This window comes from Jaculus jaculus, chromosome 3 (genome assembly GCF_020740685.1).
Source record: "Jaculus jaculus isolate mJacJac1 chromosome 3, mJacJac1.mat.Y.cur, whole genome shotgun sequence".
NCBI classification, from domain to species: Eukaryota; Metazoa; Chordata; class Mammalia; order Rodentia; family Dipodidae; genus Jaculus; species Jaculus jaculus.
Window position 1 is genome coordinate 176,336,790 of NC_059104.1, and position 24,263 is coordinate 176,361,052.

At 44.6% G+C, this 24,263-nt stretch overlaps 1 protein-coding gene across 1 annotated transcript; it reads left to right on the plus strand.

Annotated features, from left to right (window-relative positions):
- Positions 1 to 8,524: 8,524 nt before the first annotated feature.
- Positions 8,525 to 24,013, plus strand: Wee1 (WEE1 G2 checkpoint kinase). The gene is made up of 11 exons (XM_045146379.1): positions 8,525 to 9,171; positions 10,772 to 10,977; positions 11,411 to 11,471; positions 11,923 to 12,095; positions 13,229 to 13,350; positions 15,937 to 16,083; positions 17,010 to 17,105; positions 18,107 to 18,192; positions 19,432 to 19,602; positions 19,686 to 19,831; positions 22,734 to 24,013. The coding sequence occupies exons 1-11, from the start codon at positions 8,572 to 8,574 to the stop codon at positions 22,885 to 22,887; spliced, it is 1,962 nt and encodes a 653-aa protein (XP_045002314.1). The 5' UTR covers positions 8,525 to 8,571; the 3' UTR covers positions 22,888 to 24,013.
- Positions 24,014 to 24,263: the final 250 nt, after the last annotated feature.

Consider the following 24,263-nt stretch of genomic DNA (forward strand, 5'->3'; position numbering starts at 1 on the left):
CTTTGGAGAGCAGCTTTTGTGCGGCAGCCATTTCAATCAGGCTGGTTTACATCGTCACCATGTGACCGGCAGACAACTGGCTGCCTTTGTTGTTTCTGATGGTCATTCAGGTCATTTCCTGTGTAGGCCACAAACCCAAGGGACAGACAATCAATTACCTGCTTTTTGAGTGGCCTGCTTTCTGTCGGGCACTCCGTGGTTCCCCACTTAGGACATCTCTGTGAAGTGATCTCTTCAGTTATTGAAACTCACTTGAAGTATAGAAGAAAGCAGCCTTTCATGGCTCTGCAATGGGTGTGTGTGTGTGGGGGGGTAGGCGGTCTGGGATGGTGGGTGGACATTGAATGCAAAGCCTTGTGCAGGCTAGACAAGCACTCGACCTTGCCGCTATCCCTAGCTGAAGGCAGAAGTTATAAAATCACAACTCTGGGGGCCAGTGTGTCTGCGCAGGGCTCTGGGTCCCCCCATTAGCACTGCAATTAGAAATAATAATAAGAGCGGGGCATGGTGGCACATGCCTTTAATCCCAGCATCTGAGAGGCAGAGGTAGGAGGACTGCCTTGGGTTTGAGGCCACCCTGAGACTACAAAGTGAATTCCAGGACAGCCTGGGCTAGAGTGTGACCCTACCTTGAAAAACCAACAAACAAAAACAAAAAAAAAGAGGCGAAGTTGGGCTGCAGAGATGGCTTAGCGGTTAAGGCGTTTGCCTACAGAGCAGGGGCTAGAGGCCCTGGCGAGCCCATTCTCTCTCTCACTCTGTGTCTGCCTCTTTCTCTCAAATAAATAAATAAATAATTTTTTAAAGAAAGAAGAAATAGAAAAAGGTGCGGTTCCTCAGATGTAAGCAGTTTGGGTTGGGAATGTAGCTCAGTGGTATAGCATACACTTAGTTTGTGTGAGGCCCCGAGTTAAACCCACAGCAGAACACCCACAATCAAAGCAGTTTGGATCACTGAATCACTGCATGGAGACACTTCCGGCCAATTTGTGAGCCAGACAGACTTGATTCATTAAACCACTGACATGGAGGATGCTGGAGAGATGGCTCAGTGGTTAAGGCACTTGCCTATGAAGCATAATGACTCAGGGTGCGATCCCCAGTACCCATGTAAAGCCAGATGCACAAGGTGTCACATGCATCTGCAGTACTTTGCAGCAGCTAGAGACCCTGGTGCACCCATTATATCTTCTCTCTCTCTCTCAGCTTGCAAATAAATAAAATGTATTTAAAAAATACTTCTGATTTAGAATTCCACTCCTAGGTTATAGACTCACCCTGCAAAAGGTCCTAGACCCTTTGTAATAGTTACATTTATAATAGCCAAACACTTTACATTCACACCACATTCCACAGCAGAACACAAAAGAACAAGCTGAGGGGCATGCAGGGATGTGTGTGTGTGGGGGGGTTGGATATCAGTTATGAATCTCAAGGCAAGAATTCTATTTTGCTGCCTAGGAAGGTGAATGGGCTCGCAACAGCCGCATTAAAGCCTTGCGCTGCTACGTCACTGGTGTAGAGAAGGTAAACAGATTGTGTTTGTCCTCCCTACAGCTAGAGAGGAAAGAGTTTTACTCAGTTATTACAGCATCACCACAAACATGTGGATTCTGCAAAAGTTGCCCAGCAACTTTACAGTTGGAAACAACACTGGGCGGGGAAAGGAACTAGAAATGTGACTTAGCTATGGCCCGGGGCAAGTGGGTGTAACCTTCCTCTCTAGTACAGAACATGCTATACTTGGAGGAGCACGAAATTTAAAAAATCGGGTCATTTAAAAGTTCAGTTAGGATGTTGCCGAATTTAAACCATAACACTGTACCATGCACCCAGCTGGGAGGGGTCGGGGCCTGGGTTTCTTACTACTTCATTTTGGCACTGTCGTCTTAAGATCACTGTTAGATTTTCCTTCAATTTTTTTTTTTTTTTTTTTTTTTGAGGTAGGGTCTCACTCTGACCCAGGCTGACCTGGAATTCACTACGTACGTCTCAGGGTGGCCTTCAACTCACAGCGATCCTCCCACCTCTGCCTGCCCTCCGAGTGCTGGGATTAAGCCACCACACCGGCTTTCCTTCAATTATTTCAGAACTGCCTACTGAGTGTCTTCTCAGGATTCCAGGAGCAGAGTCTGGTCAGGGGAGCAACAGGAATGACACCCAGCTCCAGCCCTTGGAAGGGGGCATAGGCAGTCGGGAGATAACATAAGTGCTGGGCAGTACCTGCAGAGGGGCAGGAAAGTCATTCTCATGCACAGGGTTGCATTTTTTATTTTTATTTTGCGGTATTGGGGATCACCAAGGTGGCTTTGTTTAGGTTTCTTTCTTTCTTTCTTTTTTTTTTTTTTTTTTTTTGGTTTTTCAGGTAGGGTCTCACTCTGGCCCAGGCTGACCTGGAATTCACTATCTAGTCTCAGGGTGGCCTCAAACTCACGGCCATCCTACCTCTGCCTTCCAAATGCTGGGATTAAAGATGTGCGCCACCACGCCCGGCTTTTTGTTTTCTTTGAGGTAGGGTCTCTCTCTAGCCCAGACTGAATTCACTATATAGTCTCAGGGTGGCCTTGAACAAATGGCAATCTCTAAAGTTCTTTTTTTTTTCTTCTAGACAGTGAGACAGAGGAGACAGAGCAAATTGGTGTGCCAGGGCTTCAGCCATTGAACTGAAATCAAACTCCAGATGCCTGCACCATCTAGGGGGCATGTGTGACTTTACGCTTGCCTCACCATCTGAGTCTGGCTTCCGTGGGATCTGGAGAGTCAAACATGGGTCCTTAGACTTGGCAGGCAAGCACCTTAACCGCTAAGCCAGCCCTTGTTTTGGCTTTTTTTTTTAACATGTTCTGTTTATAATTTTATTTTTTTTAATTTTTAAATTTTTATTAGCATTTTCCGTGATTATAAAAAAAATCCCATGGTAATTCCCTCCCCCCCACTTTCCCCTTTGAAATTCCATTCTTTTTTTTTTAATTTTTATTAACATTTTCCATGATTATAAAATATATCCCATGGTAATTCCCTACCCCTCCCACTTTCCCCTTTGAAATTCCATTCTTGTTTTGGCTTTTAAAAAATATTTTAGAGCTGGAGGGATGGCTTAGCGGTTAAGGTGTTTGCCTGCAAAGCCAAAGGACCCAGGTTCTATTCCCCAGGAGCCATGTTAGCCAGATGCACAAGGAGGCAAATGCATCTGGAGTTCCTTTGCAGTTGCTGGAAGCCCTGGTGCGCCCATTCTCTCTCTCCCTCTTTCTCTGTCAAATAAATGAATAATATATAAATACAACATATATATGTATATATGCATATATATATATATATATGCAAAAAAAGTAGGCCAGGCATGGTGGCATAAGCCTTTAATCCCAGCACTTGGGAGGTAGGAGGATCGCTATGAGTTCGATACCACCCTGAGACTAGATAGTGAATTCCAGGTCAGCTGGAACTAGTGAGACTCTACCTTGGAAAACAAGACAACAACAACAACAAAATATATATTTGAGAGAGAGAGAGAGAGAATGAAAATGGGTGCACTGAATTCCAAATGCATGTGCCACCTTGTGCATCAGGCTTTATGTGGGTACTGGGGAATTGAACCAGGGATATTACATTTACAGGCAAGTCCCTTTAGTGCTAGGTCATCTCTCCAGCCTGTTTTGGCTTTTATTTATTTGCGAATATTTATGGAGGGAGGGAGGCTGGGTGTACTAGGGTCTAGTGTCACTGCAAATGAACTCGATATGTGCACTGATTTATGCACCTGGCTATACGTGGGTGCTGAGGAATCAAAGCCTTCAGGCTTTCCAAGCAAGTGCTGATGGTGAAGCAATCTCACCAGCCCTGTTTTGGCTTTTTTTTTTTTTTTTTTTTTTTTTTGTGGTTTTTGCTGTAGCTCACCTGGAATTCACTATGTAGTCTCAGGGTGGCACAGCAATCCTTCTACCTCTGTCTCCCAAGTGCTGGGATTAAAGGTGTGCGCCACCATGCCTTGCCCTGTTTTGGCTTTTTATTTATTTATTTGAGAGAAAGAGTGAGAGAGAGAGGGGGGGAGGGGAGAGAGAACGGGCGAGCCAATGCCTCCAGATGCATGCAGATACACTTGTGCACCTGGCTTACATGGGTCCTGGAGAATAGAACCGGGGTCCTTAGGCTTCGCAGGCAAATGCCTTAACTGCTAAGCCATTTCTCCAGCCCTGTTTTGGCTTCTTTTAAAAAATCTTTTTAAAAATTTTTATTTATTTATTTGACAGCAACAGAGAAAGAGGCAGAGAGAGAGAGAGAGAGAGAGAGAGAGAGAGAGGGAGGGCGCACCAGGGCCTCCAGCCACTGCAAACAAACTCCAGATGCGTGCGCCCCCTTGTGCATCTGACTAACATGGGTCCTGGGGAGTCAAGCCTCGAACTGGGGTCCTTAGGCTTCACAGGCAAGTGCTTCACCGCGAAGCCATCTCTCCAGCCCCTGTTTTGGCTTTTTGAAACAGTGTCTCACTATTGGCCCAGGTTGCTCTCAAACTCACAGTGATCCTTCTGCCTCAACCTCCCAAGTGTTAAGATTATAGGCATCAGCCATTGACTTTTTTTTTCTCACACATGTTCATGCATGTGTGGGCAGATGTGTATACAGACGCATGTGAATGTGCCTGTGGAAGCCAGAGGTGGGTCATTTGCTCTCTACCTTATTCTTTGAGGCAGGGTCTCTTGCTGAGCCTAGAGCTCACTGCTTCAGCTATGAGCTAGCCAGTGAGCCCTAGGGACTCCAGTTCCTTCTCCCCAGTTCTGGGATTACAAGCACTCACCACATGTCAGCTCTGGGATTATAAACACAAACCACACGTCAGGCATTTTATGTGGATTCTGGGGATCTGACCTCAGGTCCTCTAATTTCATAGGAAACACTTTAGCTACTGAGCCATTTTCCCAGTCTGTATTTTTTTTTTTAACTTTTTAAAAAAGTATTTTTCTTTATTTATTTTCAAGCAGAACGAGAGAATGGGCACACTAGGGCTTCCTAGCCACTGCAGATTCCACACCCATGTCCCATTTTGTGCATCTGGTTTTACATGGGTACTGAGGAATCAAACCCGGGTCTTAGGCCTTGCAGGCAAGCACCTTAACCCCTGAGCCATCTTGCCAACCCTTTATTTGGTTATTTTATTCAAGGTTTCGCTGTAGCTCAGGCTGACCTGGAATTCACTATATAATCTCAGGGTGGCCTCGAACTCATGGTGATCCTCCTACCTCTGCCTCCCGAGTGCTGGGATTAATGGTGTACGCGATCACGGCCAGTTTTCCTTTCTTTTTTTAATATATTTTATTTATGTATTTATTTATGTATTTGAGAGAGAGAAAGAGGCAGAGAGAAGGAGAGAGAGAATGGGCACAACAGGGCCTCCAGCTACTGCAAACAAACTCCAGACACATGCAACCCTTTGTGCATCTGGCTTACGTGGGTCCTGGAGAATTGAACTGGGATCTTTTGGTTTTGCAGGCAAACGCCTTAACCACTAAGCCATCCCTCCATTTCTCTCTTTTTTTTAAATTATATTTTATTAACATCTTCTATGGTTGTAAACAATATCCTATGGTAATGCCCTCCCTCCCCTCACCTTCCCCTTGAAACTCCATTTTCCATCATATCCCCTCCCCATCTCACTATGTAGTCTCAGGGTGGCTTCAAACTCAAGGCGATCTTCCTACCTCTGCCATCCTGCTGGGATTAAAGGTGTGCGCCACCACACGTGGCCCTTAAGGTTTTGTTATTTGGCAAAGGAGAAGAAAAATAAAGACCATGGAGAAAAAAATTGGTCAAGTGTAATAACTGTTAACCTTTACAAAAATCATTGAAGCTGGGAATGGTAGAGCACGTCTTTACTCCTAGGACTCGGGAGGCAGAGGTAGGAAGACCGCCATGAGTTCAAGGCCAGCCTGAGACTACATAAGTAAATTCCAGGTCAGCCTGAGTTAGAGTAAAACCCTACTTCTAAAAAACCAAAACCAAAAACAAAAACAAAGACAAAAAAACCCTCACTGAAGTGTAAAAATCCAGTAATCTGTTCAAAGTCTTCAATCAGCCAGCTAGGCTATCAGCAAACAACGAGCAAGCCATCTAACATTTTAATTAAAGGCTCTTTTATCAGCCAAAAGATAGTGAACACCTAAGCCGCGTGAGAACACTGCAGTAGACAAGATAGAGGTCCCTACCCTCAGGGGCCTTAATTTTCTAGAAGGGGACAGTAACAACATACTCGCGATGGCAATAGACTGGAGCCTTGTGAAAGAGCGGAAGGTGAGGTGTGCGCGAGCTTGCCTGCAAAGCACGGGGCCAAATCTCATCCCGGAGCCCGCAAATTGTGCACAGACGCCCGAGGGCCTTTTAAAGTTCCTGCTCACCTAGAAAGCACAGCGTTTTCACACACAGCTCATGTGATAGCTCAATAAAAAGCAGATTTGTCTTTCTTTTTTAGTCATTTTTGTTTAAACATCGAAATGCTAAAATGTCAACTATCCACAACAAAGCATGGAGGAGGGGCGGTGTGACTGGGAAGGTGAAGGAAACCTGTCCCTGGGCGCGGGCCACCGTGGGACAGAGACCAGTGGAAAGTTCTGGTCGGTCGTCCATAAATTTAAAGTCAAGTTTCAGTGCATCCACTGCTCTCTTTGTGGCTGTGGCTGAAATGAGACCAGCTGCTTCAAGCACTTGCGGCCATGCCTTACCCATCGGGGTGAGTGAGCTGGATTCTTTTTAACTGTAAAACAAATTAAACTCTTCCTTCCTTAAAGTTGGAGAACCAGACGTGATGGTGCAGCCCTATAATCGCAGCACTTTGGAGATGGAGGCAGGAGTTTGGAGACTGCCCTGTGTTATCACACAGCAAAACCCTATCTAAAAAAAAAAAAAGAAAGAAACAAAAAACAAAGAAAACTAGCTTGACAAGTCTTTGAGGTGTTAAAACAACAAGCATCACAATGTTAATACCTGTTAAGAGCCACATAAAAGACAAAAGAAATGTGTAAATGGCTGTGAAGCCCATTGACTACTGTCACATGGGAATCAAAAGAAATCTACATTAACAAATATTAAATTAAAAAAATTAAATTTCCACTGATATCTAGAATCGACAAACTTGATCTTTAACCTGCTAGTGAGAATGTAGGGCAGTCTGGTATCGTACAACCTTTGGCTCCAGTAAGTTCCCTCCCAGCAATGAATCAATGAGTCCTAAAAACAAAACAAAAAAGTATAAAAATAACATGGAGAAGGAAATAATCGCGGGGTTATTTATAAGAAAAAAAAACATTGGAAGGAACTTGTATGTGTAATAAAAGATTAAATTACAATTTGACAGGGTAATAAGTGAACTATTTTTGGCTGGATTTTTGTTTCTTTGAGACAGGATCTTGCTAAGAATGGCCTTGAAATTGGGGATCGTGCCTCAGCCTCCCCAGTGATGGGGTTACGGGTGTGTGCTACAGCGCACCGCTTCTGTAAGATGGGCCAACACGTGCTAACGTGCTGGCGAACAGCTACAAACACTACGGCTGCGTGATGGCCATCTGTTTTGCGCTGTTTACTGCGGACAAGCCTGGCTGGGCTGCAGAGAGACGCGCAGGTCCCGGGTGAGGTCTCCTCGGGGACAGGCCTGGACGTCAGCACTGCGGCTAAGATCGCGACCCGGGGAGCTCACGTCGCTCGGTCGCGGCACTATCAGATCTCGGCGAGGGGCCTGTGCACCCCAGCTCACCGGGTGCCGGGAGATCCCCGAGCTGAAGTCACCATTTCCGGCTCCGACCTCGAGCGGGGAACGTGACCGCAACTCAGCCACGCCCAGAACGTCCCCGGGGGTCGAGCCCCCAAGAAACGCGGGGGGCGGGGCTTCCGGACAGTCCCGGGAACCCCTCGATACCCGGATGACCCAGGACCGCTGCGGCGCCAGGGCCGGGTCCGAGCTGTCCGTGGGTCCAGTGCCCCTAGACGAGCTCGTTCCGCACATCTCCCGCGAGCAGGCCAGGTCGGAGGCTCGGGCGGGGCACGGAGCGAGGGGCGGGGCTTCTTCACCCTCCGGGGCTCGCTGATTGGCCAGCGGCACAGCGACCCGCCCAGGGCCGGCCAGCGCGCCGACCGTAGGGGGCGGAGCCAGAGAGTTCGCGCCAAAATCGCGTGTCAGGCTCCTCCTCCGCGGGCTACGTCGCGCCCTCCCTATTTTTTTCAAACCCGGAGCTGGGCGGGGATTGGTGGGCTGGGCCCTCACGTGGTTAACGGTCGCGGGAAGCCGCGGAACCCGAACTTGCGGCCGGACCTGCGGAGAACCCTTTGCCTCGCGCCTGGGCTGCCCAGCTTGTAGTGGACCGTCCACCTCGCCGCCGCCGCCGCCGCTGCGTGTGGAGCTCCGAGCGCCCGGGCAGCCGCCGTCGCCGTGTCCGCCGCGCAGGCCCCGCCACCGCCGTTCCCCGGCGCGCCCCGTGGCACGTGGCGGACCCGCCCCCCCCCCTTTCCTCCTCGTCCGGCGGGGCCGGCGGCGACCTGGACCCCGCGGACCTGTGCGCTCCCGTCCTCTGCCCGGACCCCGAGTCAGCGATGAGCTTCCTGAGTCGGCAGCAGCCGCCGACCCGCCGCGCCGCGGCCGCCTGCAGCCTGCGGCAGAAGCTCATCTTCTCGCCGTGCAGCGACTGCGAGGAGGAGGAGGAGGAGGAGGAAGAGGAGGAGGAGGAGGGCAGCGGTCACAGCACGGGAGAGGACTCGGCCTTCCAGGAGCCCGACTCGCCGCTGCCTCCGGCTCAGAGCCCCGCGGAACCCGAGTCGGAGCGCCGTCGCCGCTCGCCGGCTGGGCTGGTTGCAAGTCCCGGGGAGCTCTTGGAGGAGGAGGACATGTTGCTTCAGGAAGACTGCGCGGGTTCGGATCCGGCGGCCGGCGGCGGGGCCGAGGGTGACTCGTGGGAAGAGGAAGGCTTCGGTTCCTCGTCACCGGTCAAGTCGCCGACGGCCGCTTACTTTCTGGGCAGCCCGTTCTCGCCGCTGTGCTGTGACGACGCTCCGGGGGACGCGTCGCCGTCCAGCTGCGGGACGCGCCGGGCCGCCGTCGAGGAGCCCAGCTCGCCGCGACCCGACTACCCGGGCACGCCGCCGCACAAGACTTTCCGCAAGCTGCGGCTCTTCGACACGCCGCACACGCCCAAGGTGAGCGGGGGGCGCCGGGGGAGGGGGCAGGGCGGGCCCCGCGCCCCTCGGGCCTTTAATGCAGACAGCCACCTGCGGCGCCGGGGTTCGGTTACATAACCGCCCGGCCGCACCCCGCTCGCTCCCCTGTGCGTCGCCACCAAAAGTTGGCAAGACCCCCCCCACCCTCTTTCTTTCCTTTTTTTTCTTTTTTAGCCCAACCCAGAAGTTGTCGGTTAAGATTATGTAACTGAACAATGGGCCTCGTCGGGAACTTGTATCATCTTCCAAAGGGGCCGGTCCAGGTGGCGCCCGCCACCCCAGCTCCCCGGTGGCGGGGCGGGGCGCGAACCTGTCGCAGGGGCGCCGGGCCCGGCCACCTGACGCTCCCGAGCCATATGGTGCCTTTATTAAAAATAATAATAATAATACAACCCAGCGATCGGGCCCTGTTAATTGTGGCGGTGCGGGCAGATGGGAGTTGGGTTTTTACTTAAAAAGAAAAGGGGGAGGGAAAAAAAAAAAAAGAGTACCTGCGCTGGTGTTTCGTGTCATATTGCGTTGTCGGGGTGAAAAGTTTGAGGGATTCTGCGCTTTCCGCTTGGGAGTGAATGCTGGCCTTCTCTGCCTTGACAGTCTTTAAAGATTCAGAACTCACTCCAGGTAGCTTTTGAGCGTCCTTCGGGACATGGTATTTGAGGAAAGGTTTGTGTTCTGGCCTGGGGGTGGTTTGGTGGGACTGTCCGCGTGTCCAGAAGGATGTGCAAGACAGTGTCCCGAAGCAGTGTGCCTTCAAGCACCTGCTCACCGGTGAAACTTGAGAAATCCCTGTCAGCGTTTGCCCCAAATGAAGACTGGCATCACATGTGTCAGTGAACGGTACCTTTTAAAGTGAGTTTGTATGTACATATCTCAGTATACCCTTAGTCATAAACCTTGGGAATATTGTGCTCCTTTTTGAGCTTGGTTGTGTAATTAGCCAACTTGCCCTGGACATGATTTCCCTAGAAGCGAGGGGAGGAGCCCTGGAGCTGGCCTTCTCAAGCCCTGGTTGAACGGGGGAGGGCAACTTTATGGGACCGGCTGTTTTCTATTTTTAGATGGTTGAAAGAGTCTGTTAATCTTTACTGACATAAACTTAGTCAGTATGCACGCTCCTTTGAGGGTTAGAGACCAGCTTTAATTAGTTCTGTTTTTCAGATAGGTAGGTAGTATTCAGACTCCTAATGGCCACTGTTTATTTTGCTTGGAATATAAGGAAGGCTCATGGTTTTTCTATTACTGAGCTTTATTCCCAGCCTTGCATTGCTTGTCCTACGCATTCAGCTACTTAAAAGGCCTCTTGTGGGCAGAGAGACGGCTCAGCAGTTAAAGGCGCTTTCTTGAAAACCTAGGTTCCCTAGTACCCACAGAAGGTAGATGCACAAAGTGGTACATGTGTCTGAAGTTCATTTACAGCTGCAGGAGGCCCCAGTATGCCCATTCACATTCTTACACACACACATGCACTCACGCACATGCATGCACTCATAATTTTTTTTAAAGGACTGTTGAAGGTTATGTTGAGAATGCTGTCTATAGGACTTATAGGATCCTAAAAGTTTTATTTTCCCCTTCCCAGAGTTTGCTGTCCAAAGCTGGCGGAATTGATTCCAGTTCTGTTAAACTCCGGGGTTGTTCTCTATTCATGGACACAGAAAAATCAGGAAAAAGAGAGCTTGACACAAGGCAAACTCCTCACGTGAATATTAACCCTTTCACTCCAGATTCTGTGTTACTTCACTCCTCAGGACAGTGTCGTCGGAGAAAGAGAGCATATTGGAATGAGTAAGTTACTATTTTAATAGTTGGGTTTCCCTGTTTACCCAAGATTGGTTCCAAAAGTTTAGTTTCTACTCGGTGGCATGGGTGTTGGTGGTCTGAAAGTTTTTCTTTTACTAGCACTTAGCTCTCAGGAGATAGATGAAAAGTTATCAGCTGTAGGAAAGGAGTGGTGTGGAAAAGGAAGGAATAAAAAGCCTAGATTCTTTGCCAGAAATCTGATGTCAAACAGGCAGAGAGTGGACTTGGAAAAGCTTTAATTTTGGTCTGTTGTAGGGGTGACCCTGAATTTTGTCATCAACAGGGCTAATTTTTTGACTAATGCTTTTTAAATTTTCTCTATTCCTTAAAATTCTTTCATTGCACACTTGTTAGTTTTGGAGCTGAAGTTAAAATATGTTAGATATATTGATGAAAAAATATGTACTATTTTTTTCAGTTCCTGTGAAGACATGGAAGCCAGTGATTATGAGTTTGAAGATGAAACAAGACCTGCTAAAGTAAATAGCTTCTTATTGTTTCTGAAATCTGGTTTTTCACATTCTAATATGGTAGGGAATATGCATATTAAATAAGCAATAAAACATAAGGCAGATAGAGTGAGTTAAAATTTTCATGCGTAGTTTCATAACATTTTTGGACTGGAGGGATGGCTTAGTGGTTAAGGCATATGCCTGTGAAGCTTAAAGACTCAGGTTTGATTCCCCAATATCCATGTAAGCCAAATGCACAAAGTGGCGCATGCTTCTGGAGTTTGTTTGCAGTGGCTAGAGGCCCTGGCGCACCCATTCTCTGTATCTCTCTCTCTCCTCTGTGCATCCCAGTGCTTGGGAGGCAGAGGTTCGTCATTGGAACTACAGAGTGCGTTTCAGGTCAACCCGGGGTTAGAGTGAGACCCTGCCTCAAAAAAAAATACATCTTTATTATATGTGGTTACCCTTTTTATTGCAGAGAATTACGATTACTGAAAGCAATATGAAGTCACGATATACAACAGAGTTTCACGAGCTGGAGAAAATTGGCTCTGGAGAATTTGGTTCTGTGTTTAAGTGTGTGAAGAGGCTGGATGGATGCATTTATGCCATTAAGCGATCGAAAAAGCCTTTGGCTGGCTCTGTTGACGAGTATGTATAAACTTTTTTTTTTTTTTTTTTTTTTTTTTTGAGATAGGGTCTCACTTTAGCCCAGGCTGACCTGGAATTCACACGGTAGTCTCACGGTGGTCTCGAACTCACAGCGATCCTCCTACCTCTGCCTCCCGCGTGCTGTCTTTTGCTTTTTTTTTTTTTAATGTTATTACAAACATTTAGATTTTAGATGATCAAACATTATTGTTATTATTCTTTTCTTTGAAGTAGGATCTCACTCTAGTCCAGGTTGACTTGGAATTCACTATTAGTTTCAGGGTGGCCTTGAACTCACAACAGTCTAGCTCTGCCTCCTGAGTGCTGTTATTAAAGGACTGCACCACCATGCCCGGCTTCTGGCTTCATTTTATTGTTATTTTGTTTTTTGTGTTTCAAGGCAGGATCTCACTCTAGCTCAGGCTGACCTGTAATTCACTATGTATTCTCAGGGTGACCTTGAATTTAATAGCCATACTCCTATTTCTGCCACCCGAGTGCTGGGATTAAAGGTGTGCACCCCCATGTCCAGCATGGGTTCTTTTTTTTTTTTTTTTTTTTAAATTTTTTTATTAGAGGGAGAGAGATGGGTATACCAGGTATCTGCCCCACATTGTGCATCTGGCTTTACATGGGTACTGGGGAACCAAACCTTAGCCATTGGGCTTTATAAGCAAGCACCTTTAATCACTGAGCCATCTCTCCAGAGTCTGAAAACTTTTTTTAGTAGAAGCCTGTGGGAAATCATGCAGAAGACTATTTTTCTGACTGGCACTTAACTCTGTAGCCCGGGCTGGCCTTGAACTCACAATAGTATTCAGCTTTCGCCTCCTGAGTCTTTCCTGTCCTTACTGGTGTGAGCCACCAGGGTTACCTTTTTTTTGGTGTGTGTGTGTGGGGGGGAATAGTGCCTCACTAAGGCCATGCTTGGCTTATACTCAAAATCCTCTTGCTTTACCTTCCTGTATGTTATGATTATAAGGGTATATTACTCTGCCTGGCTTCATAATTCTTTTTGGCATGATGATAATTTCAGAAGTCAAGTTTGTTTTATGATATTTCAGATCAGTTGACTTGGTGTAGTCTTAAATAAAAAACGATTTACCATTCTGTTCATCTCAAACCTCTTTTAGGCAGAATGCCTTGAGAGAAGTATATGCCCACGCAGTGCTTGGACAGCATTCTCATGTGGTCCGATATTTCTCTGCCTGGGCAGAAGATGATCATATGCTTATACAGAATGAATACTGTAATGGTGAGTAATGGAATGATTCATTCCTAAATTTGGGAGTTTGTAAAAATGAATGTTTGTTATTTTAAAATTTTTGTCATTTTTTTCTTTTTGAGAGTGCTGGAGGTGAAACTTAGTACCCTCATGCCCAGCTCCCTCTCTCATCTCATAAACTCAAGGATGCAGAGTTGTAACATGAATTTATGTTCTGGCATCCCTAGCACCTAACATAGTGTGTGGGCATGTAAGGAAGGTTTTCTGCAGTTATAAAACAATACTCGAGTTGGGCAATTTATAATGAACAAAACTTTATTTGGGTCTCAGTTCTGAAGGCTGGGGCATCCCCAGAGCATGTCAACTTCTAGGGTAGTTCCATCCACATAATACTATAATAAAAGGATTTTCAAGGTAGGGTCTTGCTTTCACTTAGGCTGACCTGGTACTCACTCTATTCTCAGGGCAGTCTCAAACTCATGGCGATCCTCCTACCTCTGTCTCCTGAGTGCTAGGATTAAAGGCATGCTCCACCATGCCCAGCTGAACTTTATAAACCCTTGTAAAAAACAAATTATTCTCATGATAATAATCTTTTTCTTTCCCCTTGTGATACTGGAGAACCTTGAATGGTAGGCAAATACCTCCTACTGAGCTATCTCACCAGCCTTGAAGGACCCATTTAAACCATAACAAAGATGCACATACCCTTTAGATAGCAATTTTAGTTCTTGAGTAATTACTAAATAGTTGTGAAGTGACTGATGGATGATTAAAGATTATTCATTAGACCATAATATAAAAATAGAGGGTTAGAAATAATTTTAAAATGTCTATCAATTAAGGGGTTGGTTAATACATGATTATACAATTATACAGAACTCTGGAGAAATAAGAAAGAAGTTCATGCCAGGTGTAGTGCACACCTTTAGTCCCAGCACTCGGAAGGCCAAGGTAGGAGGATTCCTGTAGTCACAGGCCAGCCCAAGACTACTTATTGAATTCCATGTCACCCTCCGTTAAAGTGGTACGCTGCCTTGGGTGGAAAAAGACATTCGTGTGGCTTAGGCTGCAGCTCATTTGTTAGTGCTTGCCTAGCGTGCACAAAGCCCTATGTTTGATCCCCAGCACCACATTAAGCCAGGCATGACAGTACATGCCTGTAATCCCAGCACTCTGCAAGGTAAAGGCAGAAGGATCAGAGATTCAAGATTATTCTTAACTACACAGCAGATTTTAGGCCAGCCTGTTCTACAAGAGACCTTGTCTCAAAAACGACCGGGGGTGGGGAGTAAGGGAATGAGAACAGGTTATGGGGGTTCACACCTGTAGCACAGTACCCAGGAGGCTGAAATGGGAGGATCACCATGAGTTTGAGTTGAGGACAGCTTGGACTACATACAAAGTGAGACCTTGGCTCAAAAAGAGAAAGAAATTGCCAGGCGTGGTGGTGCACTTAATGCCAGCACTGGCGAGGCAGAGGTAGGAGGATCACCGAGAGTTTGAGGCCACCCTGAGAGTACATAGTTAATTCCAGGTCATCCTGGACCAGAGTAAGACCCTACCTTGGAAAAAAAAAAAAAAAAAAAAAGAGAGAGAGAGAAAGAAATTTGCATGTTGGTATAGGCCGGTCCTTACAAAAATGAACATGTGTTGCCATTTGTGTTAAAACTTATTGAAGAGAATAGGTATGAAACTAAAGAAACTAATCGTATTAATTTATTCTGAGAAACTGAATGTACAAAGTTGTTGAGATTTAATAGTTTGAAAGAAACTATATATGTATATGTGTGTATGGTTTTTTTTTCCAGATTGTAAGGTTGAACCCAGGTTTTTTTTAATGTTTTAAAATATTTATTTACTTATTTACCATAGATAGATGTGATAGTTTTTATTTTGAAAGAAGAGTGTCACCAAGTTGCCCAGGCTGGCTTTCAACTTAGGGTCCTCCTGCTATAGCTTCCCAAGTAGCTAGGATTACATACACCACCAGGACTGGCTTTTAACCTGTTTTCTTTCCATATTAAAGAGAATAAATAGGATTGAAGCTGTAGCTCAGTTGGTTAAAGTGTTTTCCTAATCTACATGAACGTCTAGGTTCTATCCCTAGCCCTGCCTAAAACCGGCTGTGGCGTAGCTGCATAAGCCTAGTCACACAATCAGAAGGTGGAGGCAGGCGTATCATAAGTTGAAGGTCATTTTCAGCTACATAGCTGAGTTTCAGGCCAGTCGAACTAAATGAAACCCTGTCTTAAAAAACCAAATATTAAGTAAATAAAACAAGATAGTGAAAAAGTAAATGGATGTCACAAACAAGTTGAAGGAAGAGTTCCTATAAAATGTCACTTTGGAGCTGGGCATGGTGGTAAAAGCCTTTAATCCCAGCACTTGGGAAGCAGATGTCTGAGGCTCACTGTGAGTTTGAGGCCACCCAAAGACAACATAGTGAATTCCAGGTCAGCCTGGCCTAGAGTGAAACCCTACTTCGAAAAGCCAAAAAAAAAAAAAAAAAAAAAAAAAATTCACTTTCTTGGTTGAAACTGTAATCAATCAAATAGGGAAGGAATAATAAGATTAATTCAGGAAGAAAATGCTAATTTTTGCTGTTTTTATTAGGTGGAAGTTTAGCAGATGCTATAAATGAAAACTATAGAATCATGAGTTATTTTAAAGAAGTAGAACTGAAGGATCTTCTTTTGCAAGTTGGTCGCGGCTTGAGATATATTCATTCAATGTCATTGGTTCACATGGATATAAAACCTAGTAAGTATTACAGATCCTCTCCTTGTGTTCTTTGGGAATAATATGAAAGCATCTTAATATATTTTTTTCATTGTTACCTTTAAAATTAAAGTCTTTCACCCGGGCATGGTGGTGCATGCCTTTAATCCCAGCACACGGGAGGTAGAGGTACGAGGATCACCATCAGTTCGAGGCCACCCTGAGACTACATAGTGAATTCCAGGTCACGCCCAGCTCATGCCAAGCCAAGCTTTTTTTGAGGTAGGGTCTCATTCTAGCTCAGGCTTACCTGGAATTCACTAAATAGTCTCACGGTGGCCTTGAATTCTCTGCAATCTTCCTACCTCTGCCTTCCGAGTGCTAAAAAGAAACAACAAATTATATATATTTATATATATGTATGTATATAATATATATATATATTATTTATTTACTTGAGAATGAGGCAAATAGACATGCTACAGATTAATATTCAAGTCATCAGTGTCTAAGCTATTACTTAAAAATGGCCAGGCATTGTGGTACACACCTTTAATCCTAGCACTTGGGAGGCAGAGGTAAGAGGATTGTTGTGAGTTTAAGGCCACCCTGAGACTACAGAATGAATTCCAGATCTGCCTGAGCTAGAGTGAGACCCTGCCTTAAAAAAAAAAATTGAGGTGGGCGTGGTGGTGCACGCCTTTAATCCCAGCACTCGGGAGGCAGAGGTAGGAGGATCGCCGTGAGTTCGAGGCCACCCTGAGACTACATACTTAATTCCAGGTCAGCCTGGGCTAGAGTGAGACCCTACCTCGAAAAACCAAAAAAAAAAAGTTGTTCAGAGGTCATTGCTAAGCTAAAAAATATATTCGCAAGAAATACACTCTGGTCCTTTGCCCCTAAGATTGTTATTATGAATGATTTTGATATTTGCCTTCGTTTGTAACAGTCCTTTTACTGTTTGATAGGTAATATTTTCATATCTCGAACCTCAATCCCGAATGCTGCCTCTGAAGAAGGAGATGAAGATGATTGGATATCCAGAAAAGTTATGTTTAAAATAGGTAAGAATCATAATTAAATAACCTAAAAATTAAGAGAAAGTTTCTTTTTTTTTTTGAGGTAGGGTCTTGCTCTAGCCCTGGCTGACTGGAATTCACTGAGTCTCAGGGTGGCCTCGAACTCACAGCGATCCTCCTACCTCTGCCTTCCCAAGTGCTGAGATTAAAGGCGTGCGCCATCATGCCCGGCTTCTTCATTATTTTTAGCAAATATTTTATTTATTTAATGAGAGAGAGAGAATGGACATAGCAGGGCCTCTAGACACATCCTCCATATTGTGCATCTGGCTCATGTGGGTACTTGGTAATTGAACCTGGGTCGTTAGGCTTCCAGCCTGGCTCTTCATGTTTTGCTCTTTGGATTTATTTTTAGTTAATTAATTAATTTACGAGATAGAGAAAAAAAAGGCAGAGAGAATGGCCTGTCAGGGCCTCTAGCCACTGCAAACGAATTCCAAATGCATGTTCCACCTTGTGCATCTGACTTACATGGATACCGGGGAATCGATCCTGGGTCATTAGGCTTTATATCCAATCTCTCCAGCTCCTGATCTTTAGGGTTTAAAAAAGTGTTTTATTTATTTTTTGAGAAAGAGAATATGGGCATACCCAGGGCTTCCTGGCACTGCAAACAAACTCTAGATGCATGTGCCACTTTGTATCTGGATTTATGTGGATACTGAGGAATTGAGTCTGGGCTGGCAGGCTTTGCAGGCAAGTGCCTTTAACCACTGAGCCATCTTCTTAGCCCTCTGGGTTTGAAGGCAGAAACTTACACTATAGACAAGGTTTCTTGTAACTCAGGCTGGCCTTGCTATATAGCTGAGGATAACATTGAACTTCTGATCTTTCTGCCTCTACCTCCACGTGCTAGGATTTGGCACGTCCAGTGTATGTGGAGCTAGGGATCACTCAGGGTACTGTGTGTGCTGGGCACGCAGTCTGCCCACTGGACTGCACTGGTTCTGATTTTAACTCTTGACTACTTCTTCTAATACTTGTAGGTGATCTTGGTCATGTAACAAGAATCTCTAGCCCTCAAGTTGAAGAAGGTGATAGTCGTTTTCTAGCAAATGAAGTTTTACAAGAGGTAATTTCTCTTCCTTTGATAATATATTTGCTTCATATACTTAATCAGTTGATAAGTAATAGGAATTAAGACATATTGAAATTTTTAAAGTAGTGAAATAGAAATAGTTTAAACTTATATCACTCTGTAATATTGTTGAATCTAGCAAATCTCAGTGAAATCTCAGTGAAAGGAAATGCTGTTGAAGGACATGTTCCTGTACACCACTAGTGAGACTACAATGACATGGCCTTTTTGGAAATTAAAATATATTACTAGGGTGCCAGATGTGGGTGGTAATTGGGAAGCAGAGGTAGGAAGGACACTGAGTTGGAGGGCACTCTGAGACTATGTAGTAAATACCATGTCAGCCTGGGCTAGAGTGAGACCCTGCCTCAAAAAGCAAAAAATAAAATAATAAAAAAAATACATATATATATTATATATATATAATATATATATATATATATATATATTATATATATACACACACACACGCACACACATACACATATATATGTAGGTATGTGTATATATATATCATAACATATATATTATATATATATATATATATATATATATATATATATATATATATATATATCACATATTACTGGGGGGTGGGGCTCATGAGGCCCTTAAGCAATTGATAAACAATAGGAATTAAGACATACTGAAATTTTTAAAGTAGTGGAGTAGAAATAATTTAAACTTCTATTACTGAGTATAAGCAGTTAATGGTCACTGGAGAGGGAGAAACGGGTTCCTTACTTGTGTAGCCACTGGGAGAGCTCAAGCTCCTGTAAGTAATTCCTTTCTTAGGATCCTGTAAGAAACCTTAATAATGGATCATCACACAACCAAGCAACCAAAACACCATGAAAAGCTTAGGAGGCAGAGATAGGAGGATTGCCATAAGTTCGAGGCCAACCTGAGACTACATAGTGAATTCCAGGTCAGCTTGAGCTAGAATGAGACCCTACCTTGAAAAAACAAAGATTTTATACATATATATTACCCCTTTAATCCCAACTGAGGTAGGAGGATGGCTGTGAGTTTGAGGTCAGCCTGGGCTAGATTGAGGGCCTACCTCAAAACAACAAAAACAACAAAGTCTCCCTTAATTTAGTAGCTTGTTCTTTGAATCCATCTTTAAGTGTGGCATTAATGTTGTAGTGTATCTTCTTAAGTCATCATTGATGTGTAATTTTATGGTCCATTTCCTTATTACCTTTTAATATTTCATCTCTTCAATTACAGAATTACACCCATCTGCCCAAAGCAGACATTTTTGCACTTGCCCTCACAGTGGTGTGTGCTGCTGGGGCTGAGCCTCTTCCTAGAAATGGAGACCAGTGGCACGAGATCCGGCAGGGCAGAGTACCTCGGATTCCACAAGTGCTTTCCCAGGAATTCACAGAGTTGCTGAAAGTGAGCATTTGGTGTGCGGAGCACTTTATTGACGCTTCAGCATTTTGCCGTGTGTCCTTACTGGAGTCTTACGTCTCTCCTAGGTGATGATTCATCCGGATCCAGAGAGAAGGCCGTCGTCGATGGCACTGGTAAAGCACTCAGTATTGCTCTCTGCATCCCGAAAGAGTGCAGAACAGCTGCGGATAGAATTAAATGCCGAGAAGTTCAAAAACTCACTTTTGCAGAAGTAAGAATTCTTGTTTTTATTTCTCATTCTCACTGACTCCCAAATTTAGACAGCATTTTGGGAGCTTTTTTGTGTGAGACAGAGAATGAGCACACCAGGGCCTCCTACTTATAAACTCCAGACGCATACATCACTTTGTGCATCTGGCTTTATGTGTGTACTAGGGAATTTAACTCAAGTGCCTTTAGCTATAGAGCCATCTCCCAAAACCTGCTTGTTTTTTGAGACAGGGTCTCATGTAGCCTGACATGACCTGGCCTAGAACTCACTATGTAGCCGAGAATGACCTTGAGGTTCTGATCCTCTTGTCCCCTTTCCACATGCTGAGATTACAGGCATACCCTGCCACAGCAGTTGAGGCTGTGGTGGGGATCAAGCCCAGGGCTTCCTGTATGCTAGACCAGCACTACCAACTGAGCTGTATTCCTAGCTCTAAAGCAGCCATGTTCCCTCTCTTTCCCCCCAGTGCTGGGGATCAATCCCAGGGTTAAGTACTTTACCACTGAGCTATATTCCTCACCCCTCCTCCTTTTAATTTATTTATTTTTTTTTAAATTTTTTATTTATTTATTTGAGAGCGACAGACACAGAGAGAAAGACAGATAGAGGGAGGGAGAGAGAATGGGCGTTCCAGGGCCTCCAGCCTCTGCAAACAAACTCCAGACGCGTGCGCCCCCTTGTGCATCTGGCTAACGTGGGACCTGGGGAACCGAGCCTCGAACCGGGGTCCTTAGGCTTCACAGGCAAGTGCTTAACCGCTAAGCCATCTCTCCAGCCCTAATTTATTTATTTGACAGAGAAAGAGGGAGAGAGAATGAACGGGCGTGCCAGGGCCTCCTGCCACTACAAATAAACTCCAGACGCATGCGCTCCCTTGTATATCTGACTAATGTGGGTCCTGAGGAATCTAACATGGGTCCTTTGGTTTTTGTAGGCAAATGCCTTAACCGCTGAGCCATCCCTCCAGCCCTTAATTTTTTTTTTTAATGTTATTTGCAAGCAGAGCGAATGGGCTCACCATGGCCTTTTGCCATTACAAACAAACTCCAGATGTGTGCCCCCTTGTGCATCTGGTTTTTCATGGGTGTTAGTGAATCAAACTGGCTGTCAGCACCTATAGCAGCTGAGCCATCTCATTTCTCCAGACCCTAATTGTCTTTTACTTTTTTAAATTGTATTATTTTTATTTTATTGATTTGAGATATAGAAAAGGAGGGAGAGACAGAAAAAATGGGCACATAGAGACTTTAGCCATTGTAAACAAAATCTAGAAGATTCATGCACCACTTTGTGCATTTGAATCGAACCTGGGTCCTTTGGCTTCGCAGGCAAGCACCTTAACAGCTCAGCCACCTTCTCTAGCTTGAGAGAGAATGAGCACTGCAAAGGAACTCTAGACGCATGTGCCACCCTGTGCATTGGGCTTTATGTGGGTACTAGGGAATTGAATCTGGGTTCTTTGGCTTCTGCAGCCAAGCACATTAACTGCTAAGGCTTTCATTTAGCCCAGGCTGACCTAGAACTCAGACATCCTCTTAACTTCAGCTTCCTGAGTACTGGGATTAAAGGTGTGTACCACCTTGCCTGACTAATGCCTGTCTGACCTTACATGCCCTTTAATCTTAGGCAAAACCAAAGGACCCAGGTTTGATTCCTCGGTACCCACATAAAACCAGATGCACATGCACCTGATGTTCATTTGCAGTGACTAGAGGGCCTGGTGTGCCCATTCCTCTCTCTGCCTGTCTCTTTCTGACAAATAAATAAAAATAGAAGTACTGATAAGGGGTGTTGCTCAATTAGTATAGTGCTTGCCTGGTATAAAGCCCTGATTTCAGTCCCTAGTATGCATTAAGACCTGTAATTCAAGCACTTAGGAGGAAGAGGCAGGAGGATCAAAAGTTCAAGATCACACTTGGCTACATAGCAAGTTTGAGGCCAACCTCTTCTACATGAGATCCTGTCTCAAACAAAAGTAAATAAAAAAGCATGGTTGGGCATGGTGGCACATGCCTTTAATCCCAGCACTCGGGAGGCAGAGATAAGATTGCTGTGAGTTTGAGGCCAGCCTGAGACTACATAGTGAATTCTACATTGGCCTGGGCTAGAGTAAAACCCTACTTCAAAAACCCAATAAAATAAAACAAAAGCATAATTAAAAGCATTTTCAGCTAGGTGTGGTGGCACATGCCTTTAATCCCAGCACTTAGGAGGATTGCTGTGAGTTTGAGGCCACCCTGAGACGACATAGTGAATTCCAGGTCAGCCTGAACTAGAGTGAGACCCTACCTCGAAAAACCAAAAAAAAAATTTAAAAATAAAAATAAATTTCATGGGCTGGAGAGATGGCTTAGCACTTAAGCGCTTGCCTGTGAAGCCTAAGGACCCCGGTTCGAGGCTCGGTTCCCCAGGTCCCACATTAACCAGATGCACAAGGGGGCACACGCGTCTGGAGTTCGTTTGCAGAGGCTGGAAGCCCTGGCGCGCCCATTCTCTCTCCCTCTATCTGTCTTTCTCTCTGTGTCTGTCTCTCTCAAATAAATAATTTAAAAAAATAAAAAATAAATTTCATAAGGTGATGGAGAGATGGCTTAGCGGTTAAGGTGTTTGCCTGCAAAGCCAAAGGATCGTGGTTCGATACTCCAGGACCCACGTAAGCCAGATGCACAAGGGTATTGCATGCATCTGGAGTTCATTTGCAATGGCGAGATGTCCTGGTGTGCCCATTCTCTCTCCCTCTCCCTCTCCCTCTCCCTCTCTGCTTCTTTCTCTCTGAAATAAATAACATTTTCATATGAAGAGAATCAAGTTTTATGTTATGTTGTTGCTTTCATCTTAGAGTAATGATAGTATGTGTTTTATAATGTTACAAAAGAATCTTGCTTATGTTTTATTTTGGTAGAGAACTCAAGAAAGCCCAGCTAGCAAAAGCTGCAGCTGAGGAACGAGCTCTCTTCACTGACCGGATGGCCACGAGATCCTCCACCCAGAGTAATAGAGCCTCTCGACTTATTGGAAAGAAAATGAACCGCTCTGTCAGCCTTACTATATACTGAACTCCTCATTTCCCACCTCCAGAAACTGTGACAAGAGGAAGCTAGGTTGAAATCACTGCTAGAATCCACTTTGCAATTACTTTCTCTATTGGTAGCGGTAGTTTACTGAAATACTTTCCAGGACTTGTGTTGGTGAATTACAGTTGAGAGCTGCATTTTGGCCATTGCTGTATCATCAGGCTTGTCTAATCTTACCAGTCTGTGTCCGATAGGATGTCAGTCACTGTTGGATGTTCGCCAGTCTTTGCAGGGTTAACCACTATGGTGGTGTGCTGCTTACCGTTTGCTGTTGCATTGTAGTGACCTGTAGAAAGGACTCAAGGGCTTTATTACAAACTCCCTTCAAAAAGGGAGATGCTAAGAGACTCAGTACTGCTTATCCTCCGATGTACCTGTGTCAGTCTTACATTTTTTTCTGTTTTTTCCTAATTGTGAATTATACTTGTATATCCAACTGGGAGCACTTTGTAGGCATTGCATGAACCATGGGATGGTAATTCTGTGGAAGTATTGCCTTGTGAATTTGCTGCTATTTTAGTTTTGTCCTTGCTGTAAAATTGTAGCATTAAACAATCACTGTTGTTAATAGGCTTTCTTTTGAAACAATTATGTGAACTACATAGCTGCTCTTGAGGAACAGCAGCTGTTTGCCTTTTTTTCTTTGAACTTTGAAGCTAGTGCATTGAAAAAATGCACCTCCCCCTTTTGAACCTGTATTAATGTAGTGTAATTACTGGTTTTGTAATTTTTTCCTATAATGTCTTTTCCCTAACTTTTTAAAAATGTCTTTTTCTGAGTGTACTTGGTTGTATGGTTAGTCTATTTTAAATGTTCTGCCCACTTTCTTTTCACTATTTGTGTATATAAACTGATGTTGGTAATACTGTACATAGCTGTTTGAAATGCCAGCATGACTTCTGAGTACTACAAGTTTTCCAAAAATATGTTTTATCAGTGATTAGGCATCTGACTAATAATACCAACTAATAGATGTTGCCAAAAAAAGAGTCTCTTGTTTTCTCATTAATTTTGGTCTAAAACATGTTTACACTTGTCTTTGACTTGTGTTTCATTAACATTGCTTGACATATTAAAAGTCACTCTGAGCTTCCCTTAATTGTCTAAATCTTTGCGGTGCCTATTTTTTATTTCCATTATCAATCACTACATTATAAAATGTAGGGTATGTTACATATATAAAGTGATTTAAAAATAGTGCTTTTCTCTTTTTTTTTTTTTCCCTGTAGTTGTTTGTTGTTGGCTTTTTGAGATAGTCTGTTGCCAGGGTAGCCTGGAACTTGTGATCCTCCTGTCTCCATCTCTCAAGTGCTAGAATTATATTTTAGTGGAATGTGAAGCTGTTTAATAATGTGCTT

What these genes read in the sequence shown, in the direction of transcription:
- Wee1 (XM_045146379.1), top strand. Translation starts at nt 8,572, where the DNA reads ATGAGCTTCCTGAGTCGGCAGCAGCCGCCGACCCGCCGCGCCGCGGCC. An exon ending in CAAATGAAGTTTTACAAGAG is followed by an intron (nt 18,193 to 19,431) that starts GTAATTTCTCTT and finishes CTTCAATTACAG; the next exon opens with AATTACACCCATCTGCCCAA. An exon ending in AATTCACAGAGTTGCTGAAA is followed by an intron (nt 19,603 to 19,685) that starts GTGAGCATTTGG and finishes CGTCTCTCCTAG; the next exon opens with GTGATGATTCATCCGGATCC.